The sequence below is a fragment of the Staurois parvus genome, unplaced genomic scaffold (genome assembly GCF_062004578.1).
Source record: "Staurois parvus isolate SC_StPar_1 unplaced genomic scaffold, SC_StPar_1.0 ptg001042l, whole genome shotgun sequence".
NCBI classification, from domain to species: domain Eukaryota; kingdom Metazoa; phylum Chordata; class Amphibia; order Anura; family Ranidae; genus Staurois; species Staurois parvus.
In genome coordinates, this window is record NW_028318838.1 from 7501 (window position 1) to 32938 (window position 25438).

Genomic DNA, 25438 nt, shown 5'->3' on the forward strand with positions numbered 1-25438 from the left:
AATTGAGTTGGAAAAAGGATCACTCCCTTGTGTTAGTATTTTGTTGAACCACCAGCCTTTAGTCTGTTGGGATATGTCTCTACTAACATTGCACATCTAGACTTTGCAATATTTGCCCGCTCTTCTTTGCAGAACTACTCAAGTTCAGTTACATTTGATGGTGTCACGTACCTTGGTTGAAGGCCCAGTTGATGAGAGGGCTTCCCTTGCAGATCTGGTCCAAGCACCCCTGAATATTTTGACAGAGCTACAAGGCTCAAAGAAGCATGGGTGCCTATAGCTTGATAGCAGGTAACTGCCACGGTCAGGTATGTAATCAAGGTGAGCCAGGGTCATACATAGTGAGAGAGCAGCGTGGTCAGGAGGCAGGTCGGGGTCGGTACCAGGTTAGCAAGCAGATTGAGGTCTAGTAGCAAACCAAGGTCAGCACCAGGAGATCTGGCAGAGAGTTGTTTGAGCTGAGGTCAGAATCCAGAATCCACAGAGCAAGGTCAGGGCCACATGCATGAGCATTAGCTACTGAAGAATTTGCATGAGCTGCACTAGTTTCCTGACAGATGCTGATCGCTTGTGGACTGTAGTCTTCAAGTCAATCCACATATATTTGATGGTGACCGTTTGTGGACTGCAGTCAATCCACAGATATTCAATGGGGTTTAAGTCTGGGCTCTGACTAGGTCATGCATGGACATTCACCCTTTTTTTCCTCCAACCACTGTGGGATCATTTCTGCTGTGTGCTTTGGGTCATTGTCATGTTGGAAGGTAAACCTTCTTCCCATTGAGGGCAGCAGATCTTCCTCCAGAATGTGACGGTATTTTGTCCCATCCATTCTTCCTTCTATTATGACAAGTCCTCCAGCCTCTGCTGCAGAGAACCCCCCATAACAGGATATTACCACCTCCATGCGTTATTGTAGGAATGGTGGTATTTGGATGGTGAGCTGGATTCAATATCAGTTTGGCCAAATCATTCAATTTTACTCTCATCTGACAGAACACCTTTCTCCATGTGGTCTCAGAATCTTCAAGGTGCGTTTTGGCAAAGCTCAGTGGTGACTGCATGTGGCCTTTTTTGAGTAGGTGCTTTTGCACCCCTCCCACACAAGCCACATTTGTGGAGAATTTGTGATATTGTTTTCACATGACCACAATGACCGCTCTTTGTCATCAATTCCTGACACGGCTTCAGAGTTGCTGTAGGCCTCTTGGTAGCCTCTCTGACCAGTTTCCACCTGGCTCTTTCATGCTGATCCATGGAGGGTCTGTGTTGTACCAAATACCACTCACGTCTTAATAGTAGACTTCACTGTGCTTCTACGCATTGATAAAGCCTTTGAAATTTTTTTGTATCCATCTTCTGACTTGTGCCTGTCCAAAACTTTATCCCGGAGATCTTTTACATAGTTACATAGTTAGTCCATCTAGTTCAACCATAAAAATAAATAAATGTTATAATCCTACACTCACAGTTGATCCAGAGGAAGGCAAACAAAACCCAGCAAAGCATGATCCAATTTGCTCCTGCAGGGAAAAAAAGGCCTTCCTGATCTCCTGAGAGACAAATGGATATTCCCTGGATCAACTTTTACCTATAAATGTTAGTATCCAGTTATATTCTGTGTATCCAAGAAAGAATCCCGGCCTTTTTTAAAGCAATCCATTGAGCTGGCCAGAACCAACTCTTAAGGGAGTCTATTCCACATGTTCACAGCTCTTACTGTGAAAAAACCTTTCCGTATTTGGAGATTAAATCTCTTTTCCTTCAGAAGTAAAGAGTGCCCCCTTGTCCTCTGTGATGACCTTTTGACAGTGCCTTGCCACACATAGTTGATTGTTTGCTTCAGTTGCACTACCAGGGACTAAAATGCTCCGGGAAAGCTCTTTTCATGTTGAGCTAATCAAAATGACCCCAGCTGATCACAGGTGAAAGTCAAATGGCTTTGTGTGCCATTGAGAAGGTGATTAGCTACAGTATACCTGATCGAGTTTACAAGTCACTTTTAGGAGGGAGTGATACTGTTTCCAACTCCAGTTATTCTGTTTTTTTAATTTTTTTAATTCTTTTCTAACATGTCTGTTTAAATCTTTCACTAGGATGTAATATGTTGCACTAAGTAAATGCAGCTGGATAAAACAAAAGCTGTGTCTGTCTCTATTTCAGGCTGCAAAGCAACAAAATGTGATTATTTGAAAGGGGAGCGAATCTTTTCTATACCCCGTATATTTAAATCATTAACCAATTTATGTATATGTGTTTTTTTTGAGTTGTATGTGTCTTCTTGTTTATAATTGGTGACATCCTGATATCTATGATATAATGACTATACCAGACCTTTTGTCCCTCAATGTCTTGTTTTATATTTCACTTGTTCCCTCCCTTTCTTTTTTTTCTGTACTCCCTATCTATAACAGAGAAAAACTATTTCTTATAAAAATATATTCAATCTTAAATGAAACGGTCATTTTTAAAAACCTTGAATTATAAACAAATTATCTGTCATCTATCTATCTATCTATCTATCTATCTATCTATCTATCTATCTATCTATCTGTATCTGTATATCTATCTATCTGTATCTGTATATCTATCTATCTGTATCTATCTATCTATCTATCTATCTATCTATCTATCTGTATCTATCTATCTATCTATCTATCTATCTATCTATATCTATCTATCTGTATCTATCTATCTGTATCTATCTATCTATCTATCTATCTATCTATCTATCTATCTATCTATCTATCTATATCTATCTATCTATCTATCTATCTATCTATCTATCTATCTATCTATCTGTATCTATCTATCTATCTATCTATCTATCTATCTATCTATCTATATCTATCTATCTGTATCTATCTATCTGTATCTATCTATCTATCTATCTATCTATCTATCTATCTATCTGTATCTATCTATCTATCTATCTATCTATCTATCTGTATCTATCTATCTATCTATCTATCTATCTATCTATCTATCTATCTGTATCTATCTATCTATCTATCTATCTATCTGTATCTATCTATCTATCTATCTATCTATCTATCTATCTATCTATCTATCTATCTATCTATCTGTATCTATCTATCTATCTATCTATCTATCTATCTATCTATCTATCTATCTATCTATGTGTATCTATCTATTATCTATCTATCTATCTATCTATCTATCTATCTATCTATCTATCTATCTATCTATATCTGTGTATGTATCTATGTATCTATCTATCTATGTATCTATCTATGTATCTATCTATGTATCTATCTATTATCTATCTATCTATCTATCTATCTATCTATCTATCTATCTATCTATCTATCTATCTATCTGTATCTGTATCTATCTATCTGTAGTTTTATGGAGTCTTTTTCCTGAAAATATTCATAGTAAAATTTTCTTTACAATTGTCTTAGTAATATGAATTATGTGGATTTTTAGATTACAGCTGAAATCTGCGGGCCTCTTCTGTTGCCGGAACACGGGAATTAAATTCCAGGTCACCGGTCCTGTGGCTATTGTCTATTCTCTGAAATCCTGGAGTGATTACTTGAAAGAAATGCCTGAAAGTAAACATGAGATTATCGGTCCTCTGTTTAACATAGAAATCCATGAGCAGTCCGTGGCCAGTGTGGTATCAGCAGTGTACTTGCCACATTATTTATGCGTAAGAAGTAAGTAAGGTGTTTTTTTTATTTCTAACTCAATTAGCAAAATAATAATAATAGTAATAATTTGCATGTACAGTATTAGATTTGAGAATTTTTCTTTAATCGCTTCCCGACCGCCCTATAGTAGAAATACTGCTACAGGGTGGCACGTATATATATGTGATTTTGCATTTCCGGCCAGTGATTACTTGCAGGCACCCGGTGATTGCCGAGCATCTCTGATGGGAAGGAGAACTGTTTGAAACAAAACAGTTCTCCTCCCTGTCAACTCCTGCACGCTGCTTTGGATGACTGTGCACAGCACAGCCATCCAAAGCAGTGTGCTTACAGTGAAGCACACGGACGCAGCAGATAGTAAAACAGCACACAGTTACCCCTTTGATCGCCCCAGATGTTGACCCCTTCCTCCCCTGTGCCATTAGTACAGTGACAGTGCTTTTCTTTAACACTGATCACTGTATTGGTGTCACTGGGGATGTCAGTGACACCAATTCAATTCCCTCCCCCAGTGTCAGAATGGCCGCCGCAGTCCCGCTATAAGTCGCTGATCGCCGCCATTACTAGTAAAAAGAAAAAAAAATCCCAGTATCTATACCGCCATTTGTAGACGCTATAACTTTCACATAAACCAATTAATTTACACGTATGAGGATTTTTTTTTTAGCCAAGATACGGAGCAGAATACATTTTGGCCTAAATGTATGACAAAATTAGATTTTTTTATTTTTTTTACTGGAGATGTTTAATAGCAAAAAGTCAAAAATATATTTTTTTTTTCTCAAAATTGTCGGTCTATTTTTTTTCTATAGCACAAAAAATAAAAATGCACAGGTGATCAAACACCACCTAAAGAAAGCTCAATTTGTGGGGAAAAAAAGATGTAAATTTCACTTGGGTGCAGCGTTGCATGACCGCACAATTGCCAGTTTAAGTAACGCAGCACCGTAATGCAAAAAATGGCCGGGTCAGGAAGGGGGGGAAACCTCTGGAGGGGAAGTGGATACATTACAGGAGACTTGTGTAGTAATTGTATGTACTATATTATTTTTTTTCCATGAATAATGAAGTTACCCTCTCAGGCTAAATATTTCAGTTCTCACATTTGTGGGAAAGCTGAAAAAAAGGAGCTTTGGATTCATTGTCTTTGCCAGATCTGCTGGAGATGTTTGCATTCCCCGTAGGATATAACCTACTCTTTATCTCACAGGTTTTACGGGAGACCCATCGAGGATTAAATGTGCCCACTTCACAGATGGGAACATGGCCTTCATAAGTCCGACACGAGTGGAACCGTTTTATATCGTTTTGGAGAATCCCACCTTCTCCTGCCTGGGCCCTCTGCTGTCATTTGTGAAAAAAAAGACCCCGATTCATGGAATTGTACTTCTCTACTTCCAAATCAATTGTCCAGGAGAGGCAGAATATCAAGAATATAAAATTCATCTTCATTTACTGCCACTTATTCCACACATCGAAGAGGTAAAAATGAGTTTTTATTTTTTAATTGTATATTCATTTTTAATAAAATACTGAAAGAACAACTCCATGAACTGATAGCCACATCCTCCTTGCTGCCCCACTGGTCCCTTCCTCAGGGCCCCAAGGAATTACCTAGTGCCTGAATGGGGGAACATGTGACCTTCTCCCCTTGTTCTGGGATGCAGTGCCCAGGCCTGAGTGGCCAATTACCAGGCATTATAAACATGTGCAGAATGAAAAAAATCTGTTTTGTTTTGTTTTGATTCATTACTTAAATCATTTTGGTTTGTTCAATTCAATTTGGTTTTGGAATTTGTTCAATTTCATATTCTAATTCAATTCAACCAAATTCGGAAAATTCAAATTGGCATTCACATTCGAATTTATTCTATTCGACATTCAAATTTCAAAAGACAGTTATATTCTTTCAATTTCCTTCTATTCTATTTTATTGTGGGTTTTTTTTCTATTATATTCTGTTATTTTCTATTCTTTTCTAATCTATTTAAATTTTTTTTTATTCGAAATTCTAATTTTGGAAGATGGTTATATTCTTTCTATTGTATTCTATCCTATTCTTCTAAATTCTATTTTATTGTCTTTTCCATTCTATTATATTCTATTTAAATTCTTTCTATTTGAAATTTGAACTTCAGAAGACAGTTTTATTCTATGCTATTGTTTTTTTTCTATTCTATTCTGTTCTTTTCCATTCTTTTCTATTCTATTTGAATTTATTCTATTCAAAATTCAGATTTCAGAAGACAGGTATATTGTTTCTATTTTATTCTATTGTTTTCTTCTTTTCTATTCTGTTCTAATCTTTTCTATTCTAATCTATTCTATTCAATTTTTTTTCCTTTCTTCTATTGCGCTCACTGACATCCTTATATCTTTCTGGAAGACAGTTATATTCTTTCTATTTTTTTCTATTCTATTGTTTTTTTCTATTTAATTCTATTCCATTCTGTTCTAATCTATTCTAATCTATTCTCTAATTTTATATTGTCTTCTATTCTTTTCTATTTTATTTTAGTCTTTTCAGTTCTATTCTAGTCTATTCTATTATTTTATGTTCTATTCTTTTCATAATCATATTCGATTTGAATTTGATTCACGTTCAAGTCGAATTCGAAAACTAGAGTGGGAGCTGACAAAAGCTAGAGTGTGAGCTGAAAAATCAGGACAGGATTTCTAAACTGCCATCATTCCCTCATTTTCAAGCCCACCTACACAAATCTTATATCAAAACATTCAGCTATCTCTGCTGCCACTAAACATGTCCACGGCTAAGCCATAGTCCTGATAGTTTTCACAATATGACCATTTGTTTGCAACTCACGCCACCCATTGACATTCATTGAAACTCCACTCTAGACACCTCAAATTTGAAGGGCAATTTCTAAACTGTGACTGTGCCTTCATTTTTAGTATTTCAGAGACATACTATGCATCGAAATGTAGGTCTACGTCTTGTGATTCTCACAATATAAAGCTCTTCGGTGTAGGATTTATAATTTTTAAACTACAACCGTTTGAAGAAGGCAACCGCCAGTGAAGTGAGCATGTTGGAGCAGTTTGTTTTTAACTGCTCTTCTATGCCCTTGCTGTAGAGTGAGTTGCATGAGTTTTTAACCCACTCCACCCAGTTACTCCGCCCACTCCATAAAGTTACTCTGCCCAGTCCAACCTTTTCACAGTTACTCCAGCCACCACAACCACACAACAGTTACTCCACCCAGTTACTCCGCCCACTCCAGTTGTAGACTACTGGTGGAGGCAAGAGCACTTCACACAATTTCCCCAGAAATTGTAGCTTTTCTAGTTACTATTGCAATCTGAATTTTCGAATAACGAAAAGTTTGTCAGAATTTTGGTTTAGATCGAAACCAGGCAAGCAAAGGAGAGAAGTCAGTCATTAACCATGTGTATGTTCCAACACAGAGCTCACATAACGATTGGACTTTCAGCTTCAACAGGAGAACCGGGACACTCATTGACATGGGGAAGGTGTCAGTAGGTTGGGGTTGTACTTTACGAAGAGCTGACCTGAACCTCATATGTGTTGGTTATGTGTTAGAGAAGACACTGGTAGCTTGTGATGAGGCAGAAGACTTTACTTGTGAGGCTTAAGTTGCAAACACACAGAACACATTTCAGCAGACTGTAATAGCAGCAGACATCTTAGTTGAGGAAGAGAGAGGAAGAGAGAGAACCAACAAGTCTTGCACATATGCACAACTAGCAACCTTAGTGTACAGTGCCATCTACTGGTCAAGTGATATTAACATACAATACTATATATAGTACATTATAGTACATGCTGTTGCATTCCTAACACCCCTTCTCAACGGCATGTGCATAATTATATGACATTTAGTCTCTTTTGTAGAAAACAATGACGTTCCCTTGGCAAAGGTTTGGTGAGTGCATCTGCAGTCATCTCCTCTGATGGGCAGTACTGGATGTCGATAACCCCTTGTTCTTGCATGTCTCTGAGCAGATGATATCTTACATCAATGTGCTTGTTTCTTGGGTTAATCTTCTCAGAGTGTGTAAGCTTTATGCATCCCTGATTGTCTTCAAAGATGGGTGTGGGTTGTGACATATTCAGTCCCATGTCTAGTAGAAGTTGACGAATCCAAATGGCTTCTTGACATGCATGTGCTGCTGCTATGTATTCCGCTTCAGTTGAAGAGAGTGCAACAGTCACTTGTTTCCGATGGTTTTGCGACCAGGAGGGAGTTCTGTTAGTGACCAAGTTTTATTTTCTTGAAGTGATTTTATTTCTTCTTCAGCTGCTTTTCTCCACTGATCGGCTTCCCTTCTCGGCAAAGTTTCTATGTCTTCCCAGGATGTTGGCTCCTGTGTTTGATGTGTTTTAGCAGCGTATGATAACCTGCGGGGTGGTATCCCTTTTGTCATTCGAGAGGATCTTCTGATTTCTGGTTGTTCAGTGGGTTCTATTGGCTCGTTGATTGTAAGTTCCACTTCTTGTTCTGGCTCTTGTCCTGCTTCGCATGGGTCAGTGTCTCTTGCCGATTCAGCGTGTAAATCCTCTCCACATTTTTCAAAAATTGTATTATTTGGTGCTTCACTTTCATCAAAATAAACACTGCGGCTTACTGTGACCTTGTTGGTCTTTGGACAAAGGATTCTATATCCCTTACTCTGCTCACTGTAGCCCACCAGAATGCCTTCTATGGCTTTGTTCTCCAACTTGGAGCGTTTCTGACTTGGAATGTGGGCATATGCTTTACAGCCAAACACTCTGATGTGTCCTACGTTAGGTTTTGATCCATTCCACATCTCATATGGTGTACTCTCAATAGCTTTTGATGGGAGCCTGTTTTGTAGGTATGTTGCAGTCATTATTGTTTCTCCCCAGTATTTGTTAGGTAAGGCAGCGTCCGAAATCATACATCTGGTCATTTCTACAAGAGTGCGATTCTTTCCGCTACACCGGTTTGCTCAGGAGTGTATGGTACAGTTGTTTGGTGTATAATACCTTGTTTCTTTAGGTATGATTCCATCTCTTTATTCATATATTCCCCTCCATTGTCAGTGCGTATTATTCCAGGTTTCCTTTGAAACTTGTTGCTTGTCATAGCTACAAACTCTTGAAGTTTTTCTAATGTCTCACTTTTGTGCTTCATTAGATACGTTATTGTGTACCGGGAATAATCGTCGATGAAAGTCAGTAAATATCTGTTCCCGCCAGGTGTGATGGTTTTCATTGGTTCGCACACATCACTGTGTATCAGTTCCAGGGGTTTAATGGTTTTACTCTGACTGGTCTGTGGAAGAGAGGTTCGGGTGGCCTTTGCTTTGATGCAACACGTGCACTTGTTGAGTGTGTGGCAAGGCAATATTTTCATGTCTTCTGATAGACCTCTCTTTGCAAAGTCCTTTATAGCTTCTGGGTTTCGATGCCCCAATCTTCTATGCCACAGGTGGATGCACTTGTCATGTGGGTTATGAGTTGCCGCATTAGCCTTCTCACTTTCAGTGACGAGTTTGTACAGATGTTCATTTAATCTTCCTCTTGCTAGGATTTGCTTTCCATTTTGAATTGTGCAGTCATTACCTCTGAACTGGACAGTGAGTCCATTGCTTGCAAGGGTTTTAACTGATAGGAGGCTTCCTTCTAGGCTTGGAACATATAGAACATTATTTACAAGGATGCTCTGCTTGCCCCCTGATGGCGTTTTGCAGTTCAGAAATCCCTGACCTTTACCTTCCGCTGTAATACTTTTCCCATTTGCTAGGAAGACTTTATCTTTTGCACTAAAATCAATTTCTGTGAAGAATGTCTCGTTGCTTGTCATGTGACTTGTTGCCCCTGAATCAATGTACCATCCATGTGGGGTACTATTCTGAGTCACTTTAAAAGTACCACTCCATGATGCACTTTCATTTTCTTTCATGACCGCTTTAGCTCTTTCTCTTGTGGGTAGCTCCCGCTTTTGCTGCTCAGCTTTCCAGATTGAACAGTTCTTTTTCAGGTGACCAGCCTTTTGCAGTGAAAACATACCCTGGTTTCTTTGCTTTGTCTTATGCCTTCATGCACCTTCAGAGCTGCCTCTGGTCTCTCGTTCTCTTCACTATGCAAATTTTCCTTTCTTCTGCTGTATTCATCAATTAATTTCCCCTTAACATATTCTAACGTCAGTTCAGTTTCTGGTCTAGTTTCTAGAGCATTTATAAGGGCACTGTATGATTCTGGAAGGCTGCACAGAAGTATTGACACAACATGGTTGCTTTTTAATTCTTCACCTATTGCACCCAGCTGGTCCACAATTTCTAGCACAGCATTTACATGTTCACCCATTTCCTGCCCTTTTTCCAGCCTCATCTTATACAGTTTGCGTAGCAGATATAGTTTACTGTTTAGGTTTGCACATTCATGCAGTGTTTGTAATGCAGTCCACATACCTTTAGCTGTGCTTTCTTTCCTTATATGAATGAGTTGATCATCCTCCACTAACAGGCTTATGACTGCTTTTGCTTGCCTGTTTTTTCTGTCCCATTCTTCCGGGTTGTCATTGGGTCTGTGTGTATCTAGTACCGGCCACAAGTCATCTTTGGATAACAGCATTTCAAGCTTAAACTTCCATAGCTGGTAGTTGGTATTGTTGAGCTTTGCTATTGTAAACTTCATATCTGAAGTACTTGCCATCTTTCAGTGAATTGGATACAGCTCTTGTGTCCTCACACAGGATTTGGTAGGATTGTAAATGCAGCACTTACTTGCTTGTAGTTTTCCTTTTTCCAGTGTCTGGAGCTGGGCCCATAACCTGTTGGTTATGTGTTAGAGAAGATACTGGTAGCTTGTGATGAGGCAGAAGACTTTACTTGTGAGGCTTAAGTTGCAAATATACAGAACACATTTCAGCAGACTGTAATAGCAGCAGACATCTTAGTTGAGGAAGAGAGAGAACCAACAAGTCTTGCACATATGCACAACTAGCAACCTTAGTGTACAGTGCCATCTACTGGTCAAGTGATATTAACACACAAATACTATATATAGTACATGCTGTTGCATTCCCAACAATATGGTCATTATATATTCTGTTACTCTTTTTTTTTGGCTCCTATGTATTGCTCTTATTTCTTGAACATAGAAAAATAATGCTTCCCTCCCATGATTCTGCACTAGCTAGGGTGTCAGTTATGTCTTACAACCTGATTAATCTTTACTTATTACAATTCCGCTTCAGAGACTTGACAAGGACAAGATGAAGTTTGGATTTCAGAAAATTGTAAAGCCTCCTCAGACCCTTGACACTGTATATGCAAAAACCAAATATCTCATTGCCAGTCGCCCACAAGACTATATACTTCCCAAGGTAACCATTACATTTAAATGCTGACACAAAGTCATTTACAGTCAGAATTAATCGTTGTAGGGAAGTTTGTTGATTATAGTTAGAAACAAGGCTGTGGATAAGGGGGTACCACCAGTCCTCAACGGGCCCAGGCTGGGTGAATCTGATGCAGGCAGGGAGGGTGATCAGCATGGCAGGGGGACAGTTAATGGAACCGATCCCCTGTATGGCTCTCTCTGCAGTAGTTGAAAGCAGGCTTCTGCTCTCCATCCCGCTGGCTTTCAGCTGTTGCTGAGAAAGCCATACTGGGGATCGGTTCTAGTGATTTCCCCCACCACAGAAGGCCTGGCTCGCAGTCTCTGCTCTAATTCATCCCAAAGGTGTTCTATGGGGTTGAGGTCAGGACTCTGTGCGGACCAGTCAAGTTCCTCCACCCCAAACTGGCTCCTCCATGTCTTTATGGACCTTGCTTTAAGCACTGGTGCGCAGTCATGTTGGAACAGAAAGGGGTCATCCCCAAATTCTTCCCACAAAGTTGGGAACATGAAATTGTCCAAAATGTTGCCTTAAGAGTTCCCTTCACTGGAACTAGGGGGCCAAGCCCAGCCCCTGAAAAACAAAAACCACACCATAATCCCCGCTCTACCAAACTTTACACTTGGCACAATTAAGGCAGGCAAGTACCGTTCTCCTAGCAACCACCAAACCCAGATATGTCCATTAGACTTCCAGACAGAGAACCATGATTGGTCACTCCAGAGAACACTTCTCCTCTGCTCTAGAGTCCAGTGATGGCGTGCTTTACACCACGGCATCCGACGCTTTGCATTGCACTTGGTGATGGAAGGCTTGGATGCAGCTGCTCGGCCATGGAAACCCATTCCATGAAGCTCTCTACGCACTGTTGTTGTGCTCATCTGAAGGCCACATGAAGTTTGGAGGTCTTTAGCTATTGACTCTGCAGACAGTTGGTGACTTCTGTGCACTGTGCGCTTCAGCATGCGCTGACCCCGCCCTGTCATGTGATGTGGCCTACCACTTGGTGGCTGAGTTGCTGTTGTTTCCAGTGGCTTCCACTTTGTTATAATCCCACTAACAGTTGAGCGTGGAATATTTAGTAGCCAGGAAATGTCACGGATGGACTTATTGCCCAGGTGGCCACCTATCACGGGACCACGCTTGGAGTCACTGAGCTCCTGAGAGCGACCCATTCTTTCACCAATGTTTGTAAAAGCACTCTGCGTGCCTAAGGGCTTGGTTTTATACAAGTCTCCTCCTGCGCTCAGAGAACCAGATCAGGAAATAATGGACAGACCATCCTGAGCAAAATAGGTCCATCTAATGAGCATTGCTGTGCAGCCCTTTAGGAAGGCTGTGGAAGCCTAGGACAATGCTGCAAACAAGAACAAAATAAAGTGCAAAAGCCTTGCGCATCACTTCAGAAATTTATTGAAGGATAAAACAGATGTATACTCACAAACACCAGAATTTAATATGCATATAATATCCAATACTGGCCAATAAGGCCAGAGACCTGTGCGAATCCAAAGTGGAGGAAGACCCTAAAGAATGGCTGCCGCGTTTCAAAGGGAGATCTGAGGAAGAAAGAATCTCCCTTTGAAATGCGTCAGAGATTCTTTCGGGTCCATCCATAGATGGATTTTTAGTAGATTTCTTGGAGGTTTTCTGCAGGTGCTTTCTGGAACCTGGAGGAGCCTATTCTGAGTATCTGGTGCTATGTCACCAGCCCACAAATGTGCCTTTGTATTAGGCTTATGTATGTACAGTAATTGCATGATAATTTGCTACATTCTGTGACCAAAACCTGATGTATTGATGATTTCTTAATTACATTTTCCAGACCCTTAAGTTCCAGACTAGTCATCACTCCGGACCTTACCAGTTCACGGAAATCATTATCATGGGAAATCCTATAAACATTTTTCTAGAGGTGGCAGAAGAAAGCACTAAAAAAACAGTTTGGGATACTATCTTAACAAGAGGTACTCACTTTCTACACCTCCAGCCCAGCGTCGGCAAGCCGGGGGGGTGGGGCAGAAGGGGCATGTGCCCCAGGCATAGTGTTGATATGTGGATGAGGGAGTGTAATGGAACTGTCCCAGCCTGCGCTGAGTACTTCCGTTAAAATACCGCTTCCCTGTCCGAACACCGACAACCGACACCACAGATGACCATACAAGACTAGACGACACCAATCTTGAAGTAATCCAGAAAGTAGACTAGTTTATTTTAACACAGATACAAGATATATACATTCAAGGGAACAAACGCTCCTCTCTGCATAATGACACAGGGCGGGGCAATCTACATTTAGTAACGAGACACACCAACAGACAGTCCCATCAGGAGGGAGGGCTGCTGGAGACATCCCCCACCAAGCCAATAAACACATACATCCCATAATAGTTTGCTCCCAAGCAAGACACACAATAGAACAATGGGATGCAACCACATGGCATTAAACAATCTACAACCCCCACACAATATTAGGACAGATCACCCTGTACCCCTAACAGGCACAGGGTGACTTACACATAATAGGGATATGGGGAGCTGAGACAGGGGTCTCCCTCTCCAAAGTGAGCTGGGTTCTATGGGCCCCCCACCCAAAGTGACTCCCGTTACAGGGAGTGCACTGGAAACTTTGGCTGTTCCATTCTTCTGCACCTCACTGACAGGAAGGAATGCAACTTTTCCTCTGTCAGAAGGAGCAAGGGCTCGATGGCTGCTGGAGGGAAGAGTCTGCTCTCTCCTGCCTCCAATCGCAGTCTACTGTGGGCAGAAGAAAGCAGACTCCACCAAGAACACACCTCTATCTCAACACAGTGCTGCTGGGGAGTGAGGGAAGACTGCCCTTCTTCCTGTCTCCCCTTGTCATGTGATCTATGAGCCAGGAATGAGGAGAAGCTGCTCTCATTCCCATTGGATGATGCCCTGAGAAGCTGATATTTGCGAGTAAACAGAGGGTGTGTGTGGGTGGGGGTTGTCAACTCAGCCCTAAATCGCCCCTCTACTCCTCAGAACCCCCCCCCCCAATACGTGTAAACTAATTAGTTTGAAGTTATAGCGTTTACAAATGGCGGTATATATACTGGGATTTTTTAAATTTTTTTACCAGTAATGGTGGCGATCAGCGACTTATAGCGGGACTGCAGCGGACATTCTGACACTGGGGGGAACTGACTTGGTGTCACTGACGTCCCCAGTGACACCAACACAGTGATCAGAGCTAATACAAAGCACTGACACTGTATTAATGACCCTGGGCAGGAAGGGGTTAACATCTGGGGCAATCAAAGGGTTAACTGTGCTGGGAGTGTTTTACTGTAAGCATGCTGCTATGCAGAGCCATCCAAAGCAGTGTGCAGGAGCTGACAGGGAGAAGTACTATTTTGTTCACAAACAGTTAACACCCCCCCATCCTTGGAGATCCTCAGCAATCAAAGGACGCCTGTGAGTAATCACCAGCCAGGACCTGGTGATTGGTGGCCGCAAATGGGGGCGCAGGTAGGGCGCACATGCGCCTCGGTGCGTGCGCCCTACCCGGAATTGCAAAATTACGTATATTTACATGATTTTGTGCACAGCTGCCGCCCTGTAGCAGTATTTCTGCTATGGGGCGGCACTAAAGTGGTTAAGTTCAGCTATGCTCTCAGTTTTCACGTATGAGTTTCAACAAATCTATAATATATATGTTTTAAATAATCATGGGAATATGTGATCTAATCCACAACCATCCTTATTATTTTTAGGGGACATAAAACGTTTATCAAAATTAGTAGATAAGCCGAGGAGCATGGCGGGTAAGTGAACTGTAATTTGTAAACTGTAATGTTGTATCTTCAAAGTTCCCCCAATACCTTTTATTATAGTTCTATGAAAAGTGAAATATGAACTCACAAAGCGTAGGTTTCTTCATTTCAAACCTGGCATTCCTTCATATGGGGGGTGGAGAGGGGGTGGTTCTTAAGATTTCCTTTTTATTGAAGACTGGGGGAAACATATCATTTTTACCATTGTGCGGTCATATTCCACTCTCCCTCCATGTCCTGGTGGTGAATTAGCCAGATCTACATCGGGAGGATATCTGTGTCTGGAATAAAGACAAGGGAGTTTTATCCATTTCATGAGTTGGTAATGTTGGAGGTGTCAAAGTGACAGCTTCATGAATTCCAGAATGTGGACGGTTGTTGGGGCCGGACATGGGGCCTGTTCCATCAAGCTGCAATAGTGCTGTAACATTGAGTGAGAATAATATCTGAGAGGCAGCATTGACATGCTTTGGATGATATTCCGCACACCTTAAATCAGGGCTTGACAAAGTTGCTTTAAATCTAGGAGCCAGTTAAAAAAGTTAGGAGCCAGGTGGGAAGGGCAGCATTACAGGAGGGAGACAGCGTCACAGGAGGGGGGTAACGGGACAAGAGGGGGATAGCAGGACAACAGGGGGGCAGCGGGACAGGAACGGGAAATGTCATGAGAGGGGGCAGCAAGACAGGAGGGGGCAGCGGGACATGGGGGGGGCAGTAGGACATGAAAGGGGCAGTGGAACAGGTGGGGGGCAGCATCATAGGAGGGGGGCAGCATCACAGAAGGGGGGCAGTGTCACAGATGGTGGGCAGCATCACAGGAGGAGGACAGCAGGATAGGTAGGGGGCAGCATCACAGGTGAGAGGCATCATCACAGGAGGGGGGCAGTGGGACAGGAGGGGGAAGTGTGATGGGAGGGGACACTGGGATAGGAGAGTGTTGCGTGACAGGTGGGAGGCAGCATCACATGAGGGGGAAGGGGGCAGTGGGATAGGAGCTGGGCAGTGGGACAGGTGGGGGCAGCATCATGGGGGGGCAGTGTCACAGGTGGTGGGCAGCATCACAGGAGGAGGGCAGCATCACAGGAGGGGGGCAGCATCACAGGAGGGGGGCAGTATCACAGGAGGGGAGCAGCGGGGACAGGTGGGGGCAGTGTCACAGGAGGGGGGCAGTGGGATAGGTGGGGGGGGCAGCAGGACAGGCGGGGGCAGCATGACAGTTCGGGGGCAGCAAGAGAGCTGGGAGGGACCATCACAGAGGGGGGGGGGCAGTAGGACAGGTGGGGGCAGCATCACAGGAGGGTGACAGCAGGACAGGTTGGGGGGAGCATCACAGAAGGGGGGCAGAAGAACAGGTGGGGGCAGCAGGACAGGTAGGGGGTAGCGGGACAGGTGGGGGGGATCACAGAAGAGGGGCAGCAGAACAGGTGAGGGTAGCAGGACAGGTGGGGGCAGCAGGACAGGTAGGGGGCAGCGGGACAGGTGGGGGGAGGATCACAGGAGGCGGGCAGTGGGACAGGTGGGGGCAGCAGGACAAGTGAGGGGCAGCGGGACAGCTCTGACCTGTTCAGCAGTGGCTTCTGGCACCTAGGAATTGTCCAGCCCTACTTTAGACAATAGACCTAATCACCTTGTCATTCCAGGCAAATTCATAGGGTCTGATAAAAGCCCACCTTATACTTACCCTCCCAGCACTCCCCTTCCACTCACTCCTTTGTGGGTGCTGCTGCAAAAAAACCCTGCATCATGGGTGACTTATTTCTATGATACAGTGCTCAAGCCCAACCACCAATTGCCTGACCCAAGCACTGTCCAATGACGCATGGGGTTACATTATCACTCCTTCTAGGTTCCAGCACTGGCCAACACTGGGGTAATTTTGTTCTTGGTGGGGGATCAATGTGAAATGTGTATGTATGATTTTCATAATTATTTTAGTTGCATCCTCTCCACCAGAACATTTTGTGGATAAACACCGAAAGGCTCTTATCGAAAAACTGTCCCACGTAGACCCGGTTCTGGACGATCTGTTGGCCCAGAGTCTTCTGACCCAGGAGCAGTATGACATAATACGTGGGAGGAAACCTCACCAAGAGAAGATGAGGCAACTCTATCAATATACAACCTCCTGGGGCACCCCACACAAGGAGAAGCTTTACGAGGCTATACTAAGGTGCAACAGGCCTCTTGTCTTTGATCTTGAGGGATCATAAACTGCCATTTAGTAAGGTTTGCCATACTCGAGAAGACTTCCTACCCTAATCACATGTGCTGTGTCCTACTACTATTCTAATTGATAGAATTGCTGCCTTATCTTTGTTTTGTTTCTCATTTTTTTTCCCCCTGAAAATAACTTGTTTGTTAACCCCCGCTCAGTTACATATAAAGTGAGAGAGTCAACCCAAATAGCCTATTCTTGACCTGTACACCTAGGTCATGGATATTGTATGGAAAGTCGCAGTACATTCAGTGGAGCTGACTTACTAAAGGCTGTTTACTTTGCATGGGAAGTTGCACTTTGAAAGGGAATTTTCCCCAGAGCTTAATGAATGTGGTGGAACTTCACTTTGCAAAGAATACCTAAGATGGACTTGATTTATAACTAGCCTCTTAGTTCCCCATTAGGCTCTGTCCACCCAGTGGGGTTCACTAAATACTTAATTTGTTTAAGGGACTTTGCCCCAGAGCTTAGTGAATTTCATGGTGAATTTTCACTTTGCCGAGAAAACCCAATCATATGCAAGAAAAAGTAAAATTTTGCTTGTGTATGATTGGATGATGGAAGTCAACAGATTCTCCTTTTTCACTAAGCTCTGGGATTAATTATCCTGCAAAGGGAGCGACCTATTTGCCATTAGTAAATCAACCCCAGTGCCTCCATTGATTCATAAAGTATATGTATTACCAAACCTTCATTTTTTGTTTTTCGAATAGAGTAGGGAAGGTTTAGAAGCCCTGTGACTTTCTTCAGTTTAGACCATTTGCTTTTTTTTTTTTATTTTATGCAATTGAAATTTAAATTAGATTGAATAATCTGCTGTTTTTATTTTTTCATTTTTGTTTTGAAAATAAAATTGAATTAATGATATAGATATATATATATATATATATATATTTTTTTTTTTTTTTTGCATATCAGGAGCTTCCTCCTTGGTGATTGCCATAGTTATCTCTGAAAATAATATCATGTGATAATAGTGGAAGGAACAATTATATTTGGGGCGGCACAGTGGCTAAATGGTTAACACTTCCACCTGGCAGAACTAGGGGTCGTTGGTTCAAATCCCAACCACAGCACCACCTGCCTGGAGTTTGCATGTTCTCCCTGTGTCTGCGTGGGCTTCCTCTGGGTGCTCCAGTTTCCTCCCACACTCCAAAGACATGCTGGTAGGTGAATTGATTCCTTTCCAAATTGTCCCTAGTATGTGTATGTATGAATGTGAGTTAGGGACCTTAGATTGTACGCCCCTTGAGGGTTAGGGACTGATGTGAATTTACAGGATATATGTAAAGTGCTGCGTAATGACAGCACTATATAAGTACCTGAAATAAATACATTTCAAACTGAACACGTATCAAACGTCTGGTTTGCAAATGCATAGAAAATCTTCGCTAAACTACCAAAATACATTCACATTGAATGCTGGTTTGTATAATATGTTCCCGTTAAATAGATTCTAGATTACCATGGGACGATAGCATGGCAACTCAGGGTATAATAATTCACATTTTACATCTTTACTGGTGCTAAGAGTCCTACGATTAAAATTTAAAATTGAGTTATTTGTAAAGTTATATTTTGTATTTTACGAATTTATAATCCATACACTGAGAACATGAAGCTGAAAATCTTCTAAGGAGCGATGATACAAAATACCATCCCCAGTATGTGCCTACAGTGCATGTATGTGTAATATATGTACTACAGATGAGAAAACACAAAATAAAGTTTTTCCAACAATTTTCTTTGTCATTTTTACATTTTCTCATTTGTGGGTTGTTGGTGAATGTTCTTCGTGACTTGTTTACAAGTAATAACTTCAGTTTAAAAGTCCATACATACATAAAGTATATCCAACACAACAAACACTTTACTCCTGCGCTAGGAAAGGACTCAGTAGATCCAATAGGAATGTTCTGGAATTTGCACTGCTTGCTGCCCTCAACAGACCGGGGTGGTCCAAATACACCGGATGCAAATGGAGAAACAGAAAAAGGGCGCACCGACCTAGTGCATTATCGTTTAAAATAATTTATTAAAGAAACAAAAATAGGTATCATACTCACAATGGACATAATAACACAGGCATGTCAAACTGAACAAGGTGTATGATCCAAACAACATCTGAGTCCATACGATGGAACCCTGGATGACCAACTGGCTAACGCGTTTCGAGGACACAACCTCTTCCTCAGAGCCAACTTCCTCCTTCTGAGGAAGAGGTTGTGTCCTCGAAACGCGTTAGCCAGTTGGTCATCCAGGGTTCCATCGCATGGACTCAGATGTTGTTTGGATCATACACCTTGTTCAGTTTGACATGCCTGTGTTATTATGTCCATTGTGAGTATGATACCTATTTTTGTTTCTTTAATAAATTATTTTAAACGATAATGCACTAGGTCGGTGCGCCCTTTTTCTGTTTCTCCATTTGTATCCAATACATAAAGTATATACTTATTTTGGCTAAGAAAGCATGTAAATGTCTTTTCCAGACTGGGGAACAGCAGTGCTCATCCAATGAGGTTCTTGTAATGACTGAATCTTTGTTTTATAATGTAATGTATACAGTGTATCTTTATAAAGAAGAGGCCATTGTCACCTAAACAGAGTGGTGTAGCCATAGAGGATGGTCCACCCCAGATCCAGCCATGTTGGGAATAGGACACCCCTCTCTCTGAACGCACATTGCCTCATTATCTGCAACTCTCCAGGCTTCGCAGTACCACCCTTCACAGCCTTGTCAGACTTCATATACAGACACCATAAAATGTCAAGGAAAGCTCTCCTAAGCTCCTCGTCTCTGATGTGTCATATAACACTGGGGTGGGGGTAGATTTAAGAGGACTTCCCTCACTCTGCCAGGCACCACAGTGCTGAGGTCAGGCAACTGTTTGTGTAAAGAGGGGGGGGGCTACTGGGAAAGATAGAGGTGGGTTGTTGTTGGGGGGAGGGGGGGGTCCTGGTGAAGGTAGGTTTGCTTCTGGGGGCTTTGCAGGGGGAGGGGAGATTTTTGCTGGTAGTGAGATGTGCTGAGGGTGGTGTGTGTGTGGTTTTTTTTTTTTTTTGCCGGGGGGGGGGGGTTGGTTTATGGCGGTGAGGACAGATTTTTGCTTGATGGAAGGAATTTTTTCCCATATGTTCCCATATTTGCTGGTACGCTGCCTGTATATTATCACGATTGCCTGTATCTTGTCATGATTGCCCAGTTGTTGCCCCCCATATAGTTATGATTCCCTGTTTGTTGCATATTGTCATGTTTGTGCCAGGGGCGGACTGACCATTTGGAAACTCGGGTACTGCCCGAAGGCCTGGGGTCACTAGGGGGCCCCATGAGATGCCCCTGGTACCTTTTTTTTCATAGGCTTTTTTTAGTTTGGGCAAGGACACAGGGGCCCCATGATCCCCTATTGCCCGGGGGCCCCATGAGTTGTCAGTCCACCCCTGGTTTGTGCATTTGTTACCTGTGTATTGTCATGACTGGCTGTACTTGCGTGTATTGTAATGATTGCTTATTTGTTGTCTGTATATTTTCATAGTAGACTGACTGCTGCCTTCCTGGACACAATTGAGTATTTGGGGCCCATGTATTGTCAGAATTTTAATCAGTTGCCGAACTAACAGTATAACTAGAGATGAGCGAAGAAATGAAAAATTCGATTCGACTGATTCGGCGAATTCGTGGACAATATTCGATTCGAGTCGAATAAATTCGCTGTGAATTTAACTTAAAAAAGGGTGTTTCTAGGCTTCAGAGAGCCTTTATATTAGTGCAGAACACTGTACCTTTAATTTAAATGCCCTTGGAGTCTGCTGGGGAAGAGAAATAATACTGTCTGTCAGTATGACATGCAGATGAGTGCCGTCGATCTTAGAATCACTGCACACTTCACTCCTTTGGCCAGTCACGGGGCCAAAACCAGTGTTTGGAGCCACAGTGTGGCGGTGGAGGCAGCAGCAATGGGAGGCCATACAGCAACCTATGACAAAATGGAAACCAGCAGGAGCGTGAGGAGACCTGAAAGTGGCACATGGCAGAGTGGGAGCAATGGGAGGCGGTACAGGGACCCAGGTCACACTGTGGGCCCAGCAGCAGCGTGACCAGGCGGTACGGGGGCCCATGGCCGATATGGGGCCTGGCGGCACCTATGGGAGGCCGCTAATCTGCCAGCAACCTATGACAAAATGGACAACCGCAGGAGTGTGAGGAGATTTCAAAGAGGTACATGGCAGAGTGGAAGCAATGGGAGGCCGTACAGGGACCCAGGTCACACTGTGGGACCAGCATCAGCGTGAACAGGCGGTACGGGGGCCCATGGCCGATTTGACCTCATTCATCCCATAGTCCTGCCAACTCACGAATAGCGTGGCCTCCTCAAAGGGCCTGAGCAAGCGCAGGTGTCACACATGAGCTGACAATGGCTGACATCTAAGTTACACAGGGAGTACCTTTATCCGCTTTTAACATCAGGAAATCTGTGATGGCCTTTAGCTGTTCGTAAAGGCGGTCTAACATATGTAGGGTTGAATTACACCTTGTTGCAACGTCACAGCATGAGGAGTCGGTACGGGGGCCCATGGCAGATTACATGTCTGGCAGCAGCAATGGGAGGCCCGTAATCTGCCAGCACCCTATGTCAAAAAATTCAACACACCAGCAGTGTGAGGAGACCTGAAAGTGGCACATGGCAGAGTGTGGCGATGGAGACAGCAGCAATGGGAGGCCGTACAGGGACCCATGAGAGACTCTGGACCTAGCAGCAGCATGAGGAGGCGGTATATAGGGGCCTATGGCAGATTAGGGGCCTGGCAGCAGCTATGGGAGGCCCGTAATCTGCCAGCACCCTATGTCAAAAAATTAAACACACCAGCAGTGTGAGGAGACCTGAAAGTGGCACATGGCAGAGTGTGGCGATGGAGACAGCAGCAATGGGAGGCCGTACAGGGACCCATGAGAGACTCTGGACCTAGCAGCAGCATGAGGAGGCGGTATATAGGGGCCTATGGCAGATTAGGGGCCTGGCAGCAGCTATGGGAGGCCCGTAATCTGCCTGCACCCTATGTCAAAAAATTAAACACACCAGCAGTGTGAGGAGACCTGAAAGTGGCACATGGCAGCAGAGTGTGGCGATGGAGACAGCAGCAATGGGAGGCCGTACAGGGACCCATGAGAGACTCTGGACTTGGCAGCAGCATGAGGAGGCGGTATATAGGGGCCCATGGCAGATTAGGGGCCTGGCAGCAGCTATGGGAGGCCCGTAATCTGCCTGCACCCTATGTCAAAAAATTTAACACACCAGCAGTGTGAGGAGACCTGAAAGTGGCACATGGCAGCAGAGTGTGGCGATGGAGACAGCAGCAATGGGAGGCCGTACAGGGACCCATGACAGACTCTGGACTTGGCAGCAGCATGAGGAGGCGGTATATAGGGGCCCATGGCAGATTAGGGGCCTGGCAGCAGCTATGGGAGGCCCGTAATCTGCCTGCACCCTATGTCAAAAAATTTAACACACCAGCAGGGTGAAGAGACCTGAAAGTGGCACATGGCAGCAGAGTGTGGCGATGGAGACAGCAGCAATGGGAGGCCGTACAGGGACCCATGAGAGACTCTGGACTTGGCAGCAGCATGAGGAGGCGGTATATAGGGGCCCATGGCAGATTAGGGGCCTGGCAGCAGCTATGTGAGGCCCGTTATCTTGCAGCACCCTATGTCAAAAAATTAAACACACCAGCAGTGTGAAGAGACCTGAAAGTGGCACATGGCAGCAGAGTGTGGCGATGGAGACAGCAGCAATGGGAGGCCGTACAGGGACCCATGAGAGACTCTAGACTTGGCAGCAGCATGAGGAGGCGGTATATAGGGGCCCATGGCAGATTAGGGGCCTGGCAGCAGCTATGTGAGGCCCGTAATCTGCCTGCACCCTATGTCAAAAAATTTAACACACCAGCAGTGTGAAGAGACCTGAAAGTGGCACATGGCAGCAGAGTGTGGCGATGGAGACAGCAGCAATGGGAGGCCGTACAGGGACCCATGAGAGACTCTAGACTTGGCAGCAGCATGAGGAGGCGGTATATAGGGGCCCATGGCAGATTAGGGGCCTGGCAGCAGCTATGTGAGGCCCGTAATCTGCCTGCACCCTATGTCAAAAAATTTAACACACCAGCAGTGTGAAGAGACCTGAAAGTGGCACATGGCAGCAGAGTGTGGCGATGGAGACAGCAGCAATGGGAGGCCGTACAGGGACCCATGAGAGACTCTAGACTTGGCAGCAGCATGAGGAGGCGGTATATAGGGGCCCATGGCAGATTAGGGGCCTGGCAGCAGCTATGTGAGGCCCGTAATCTGCCTGCACCCTATGTCAAAAAATTTAACACACCAGCAGTGTGAAGAGACCTGAAAGTGGCACATGGCAGCAGAGTGTGGCGATGGAGACAGCAGCAATGGGAGGCCGTACAGGGACCCATGAGAGACTCTGGACTTGGCAGCAGCATGAGGAGGCGGTATATAGGGGCCCATGGCAGATTAGGGGCCTGGCAGCAGCTATGTGAGGCCCGTTATCTTGCAGCACCCTATGTCAAAAAATTAAACACACCAGCAGTGTGAAGAGACCTGAAAGTGGCACATGGCAGCAGAGTGTGGCGATGGAGACAGCAGCAATGGGAGGCCGTACAGGGACCCATGAGAGACTCTAGACTTGGCAGCAGCATGAGGAGGCGGTATATAGGGGCCCATGGCAGATTAGGGGCCTGGCAGCAGCTATGTGAGGCCCGTAATCTGCCTGCACCCTATGTCAAAAAATTTAACACACCAGCAGTGTGAAGAGACCTGAAAGTGGCACATGGCAGCAGAGTGTGGCGATGGAGACAGCAGCAATGGGAGGCCGTACAGGGACCCATGAGAGACTCTAGACTTGGCAGCAGCATGAGGAGGCGGTATATAGGGGCCCATGGCAGATTAGGGGCCTGGCAGCAGCTATGTGAGGCCCGTAATCTGCCTGCACCCTATGTCAAAAAATTTAACACACCAGCAGTGTGAAGAGACCTGAAAGTGGCACATGGCAGCAGAGTGTGGCGATGGAGACAGCAGCAATGGGAGGCCGTACAGGGACCCATGAGAGACTCTGGACTTGGCAGCAGCATGAGGAGGCGGTATATAGGGGCCTATGGCAGATTAGGGGCCTGGCAGCAGCTATGTGAGGCCCGTAATCTGCCTGCACCCTATGTCAAAAAATTTAACACACCAGCAGTGTGAAGAGACCTGAAAGTGGCACATGGCAGCAGAGTGTGGCGATGGAGACAGCAGCAATGGGAGGCCGTACAGGGACCCATGAGAGACTCTGGACTTGGCAGCAGCATGAGGAGGCGGTATATAGGGGCCTATGGCAGATTAGGGGCCTGGCAGCAGCTATGTGAGGCCCGTAATCTGCCTGCACCCTATGTCAAAAAATTAAACACACCAGCAGTGTGAAGAGACCTGAAAGTGGCACATGGCAGCAGAGTGTGGCGATGGAGACAGCAGCAATGGGAGGCCGTACAGGGACCCATGAGAGACTCTAGACTTGGCAGCAGCATGAGGAGGCGGTATATAGGGGCCCATGGCAGATTAGGGGCCTGGCAGCAGCTATGTGAGGCCCGTAATCTGCCTGCACCCTATGTCAAAAAATTTAACACACCAGCAGTGTGAAGAGACCTGAAAGTGGCACATGGCAGCAGAGTGTGGCGATGGAGACAGCAGCAATGGGAGGCCGTACAGGGACCCATGAGAGACTCTAGACTTGGCAGCAGCATGAGGAGGCGGTATATAGGGGCCCATGGCAGATTAGGGGCCTGGCAGCAGCTATGTGAGGCCCGTAATCTGCCTGCACCCTATGTCAAAAAATTTAACACACCAGCAGTGTGAAGAGACCTGAAAGTGGCACATGGCAGCAGAGTGTGGCGATGGAGACAGCAGCAATGGGAGGCCGTACAGGGACCCATGAGAGACTCTGGACTTGGCAGCAGCATGAGGAGGCGGTATATAGGGGCCCATGGCAGATTAGGGGCCTGGCAGCAGCTATGTGAGGCCCGTTATCTTGCAGCACCCTATGTCAAAAAATTAAACACACCAGCAGTGTGAAGAGACCTGAAAGTGGCACATGGCAGCAGAGTGTGGCGATGGAGACAGCAGCAATGGGAGGCCGTACAGGGACCCATGAGAGACTCTGGACCTAGCAGCAGCATGAGGAGGCGGTATATAGGGGCCTATGGCAGATTAGGGGCCTGGCAGCAGCTATAGGAGGCCCGTAATCTGCCAGCACCCTATGTCAAAAAATTAAACACACCAGCAGTGTGAGGAGACCTGAAAGTGGCACATGTTTGAGGCATGATTCATGGCGGATTTAGTCAGTTGTGTCAGGAACT

General features: G+C 44.5%; 1 protein-coding gene across 1 annotated transcript in view; it reads left to right on the top strand.

Moving 5' to 3' along the window:
* Nucleotides 1-18781, top strand: part of LOC149440964 (NACHT, LRR and PYD domains-containing protein 1a-like) — a gene marked incomplete at its 5' end in the record, with an annotated part of 19297 nt that extends 516 nt beyond the window's left edge. The window contains 6 exons of the mRNA XM_089657921.1: nucleotides 3451-3683; nucleotides 4888-5159; nucleotides 10883-11011; nucleotides 12852-12993; nucleotides 14764-14814; nucleotides 16777-18781. Coding sequence (XP_089514047.1) covers nucleotides 3451-3683; nucleotides 4888-5159; nucleotides 10883-11011; nucleotides 12852-12993; nucleotides 14764-14814; nucleotides 16777-17033 — 1084 coding nt within the window. The remainder of the gene's footprint in view (nucleotides 1-3450; nucleotides 3684-4887; nucleotides 5160-10882; nucleotides 11012-12851; nucleotides 12994-14763; nucleotides 14815-16776) is intronic.
* Between the last annotated feature and the right edge of the window lie 6657 nt (nucleotides 18782-25438).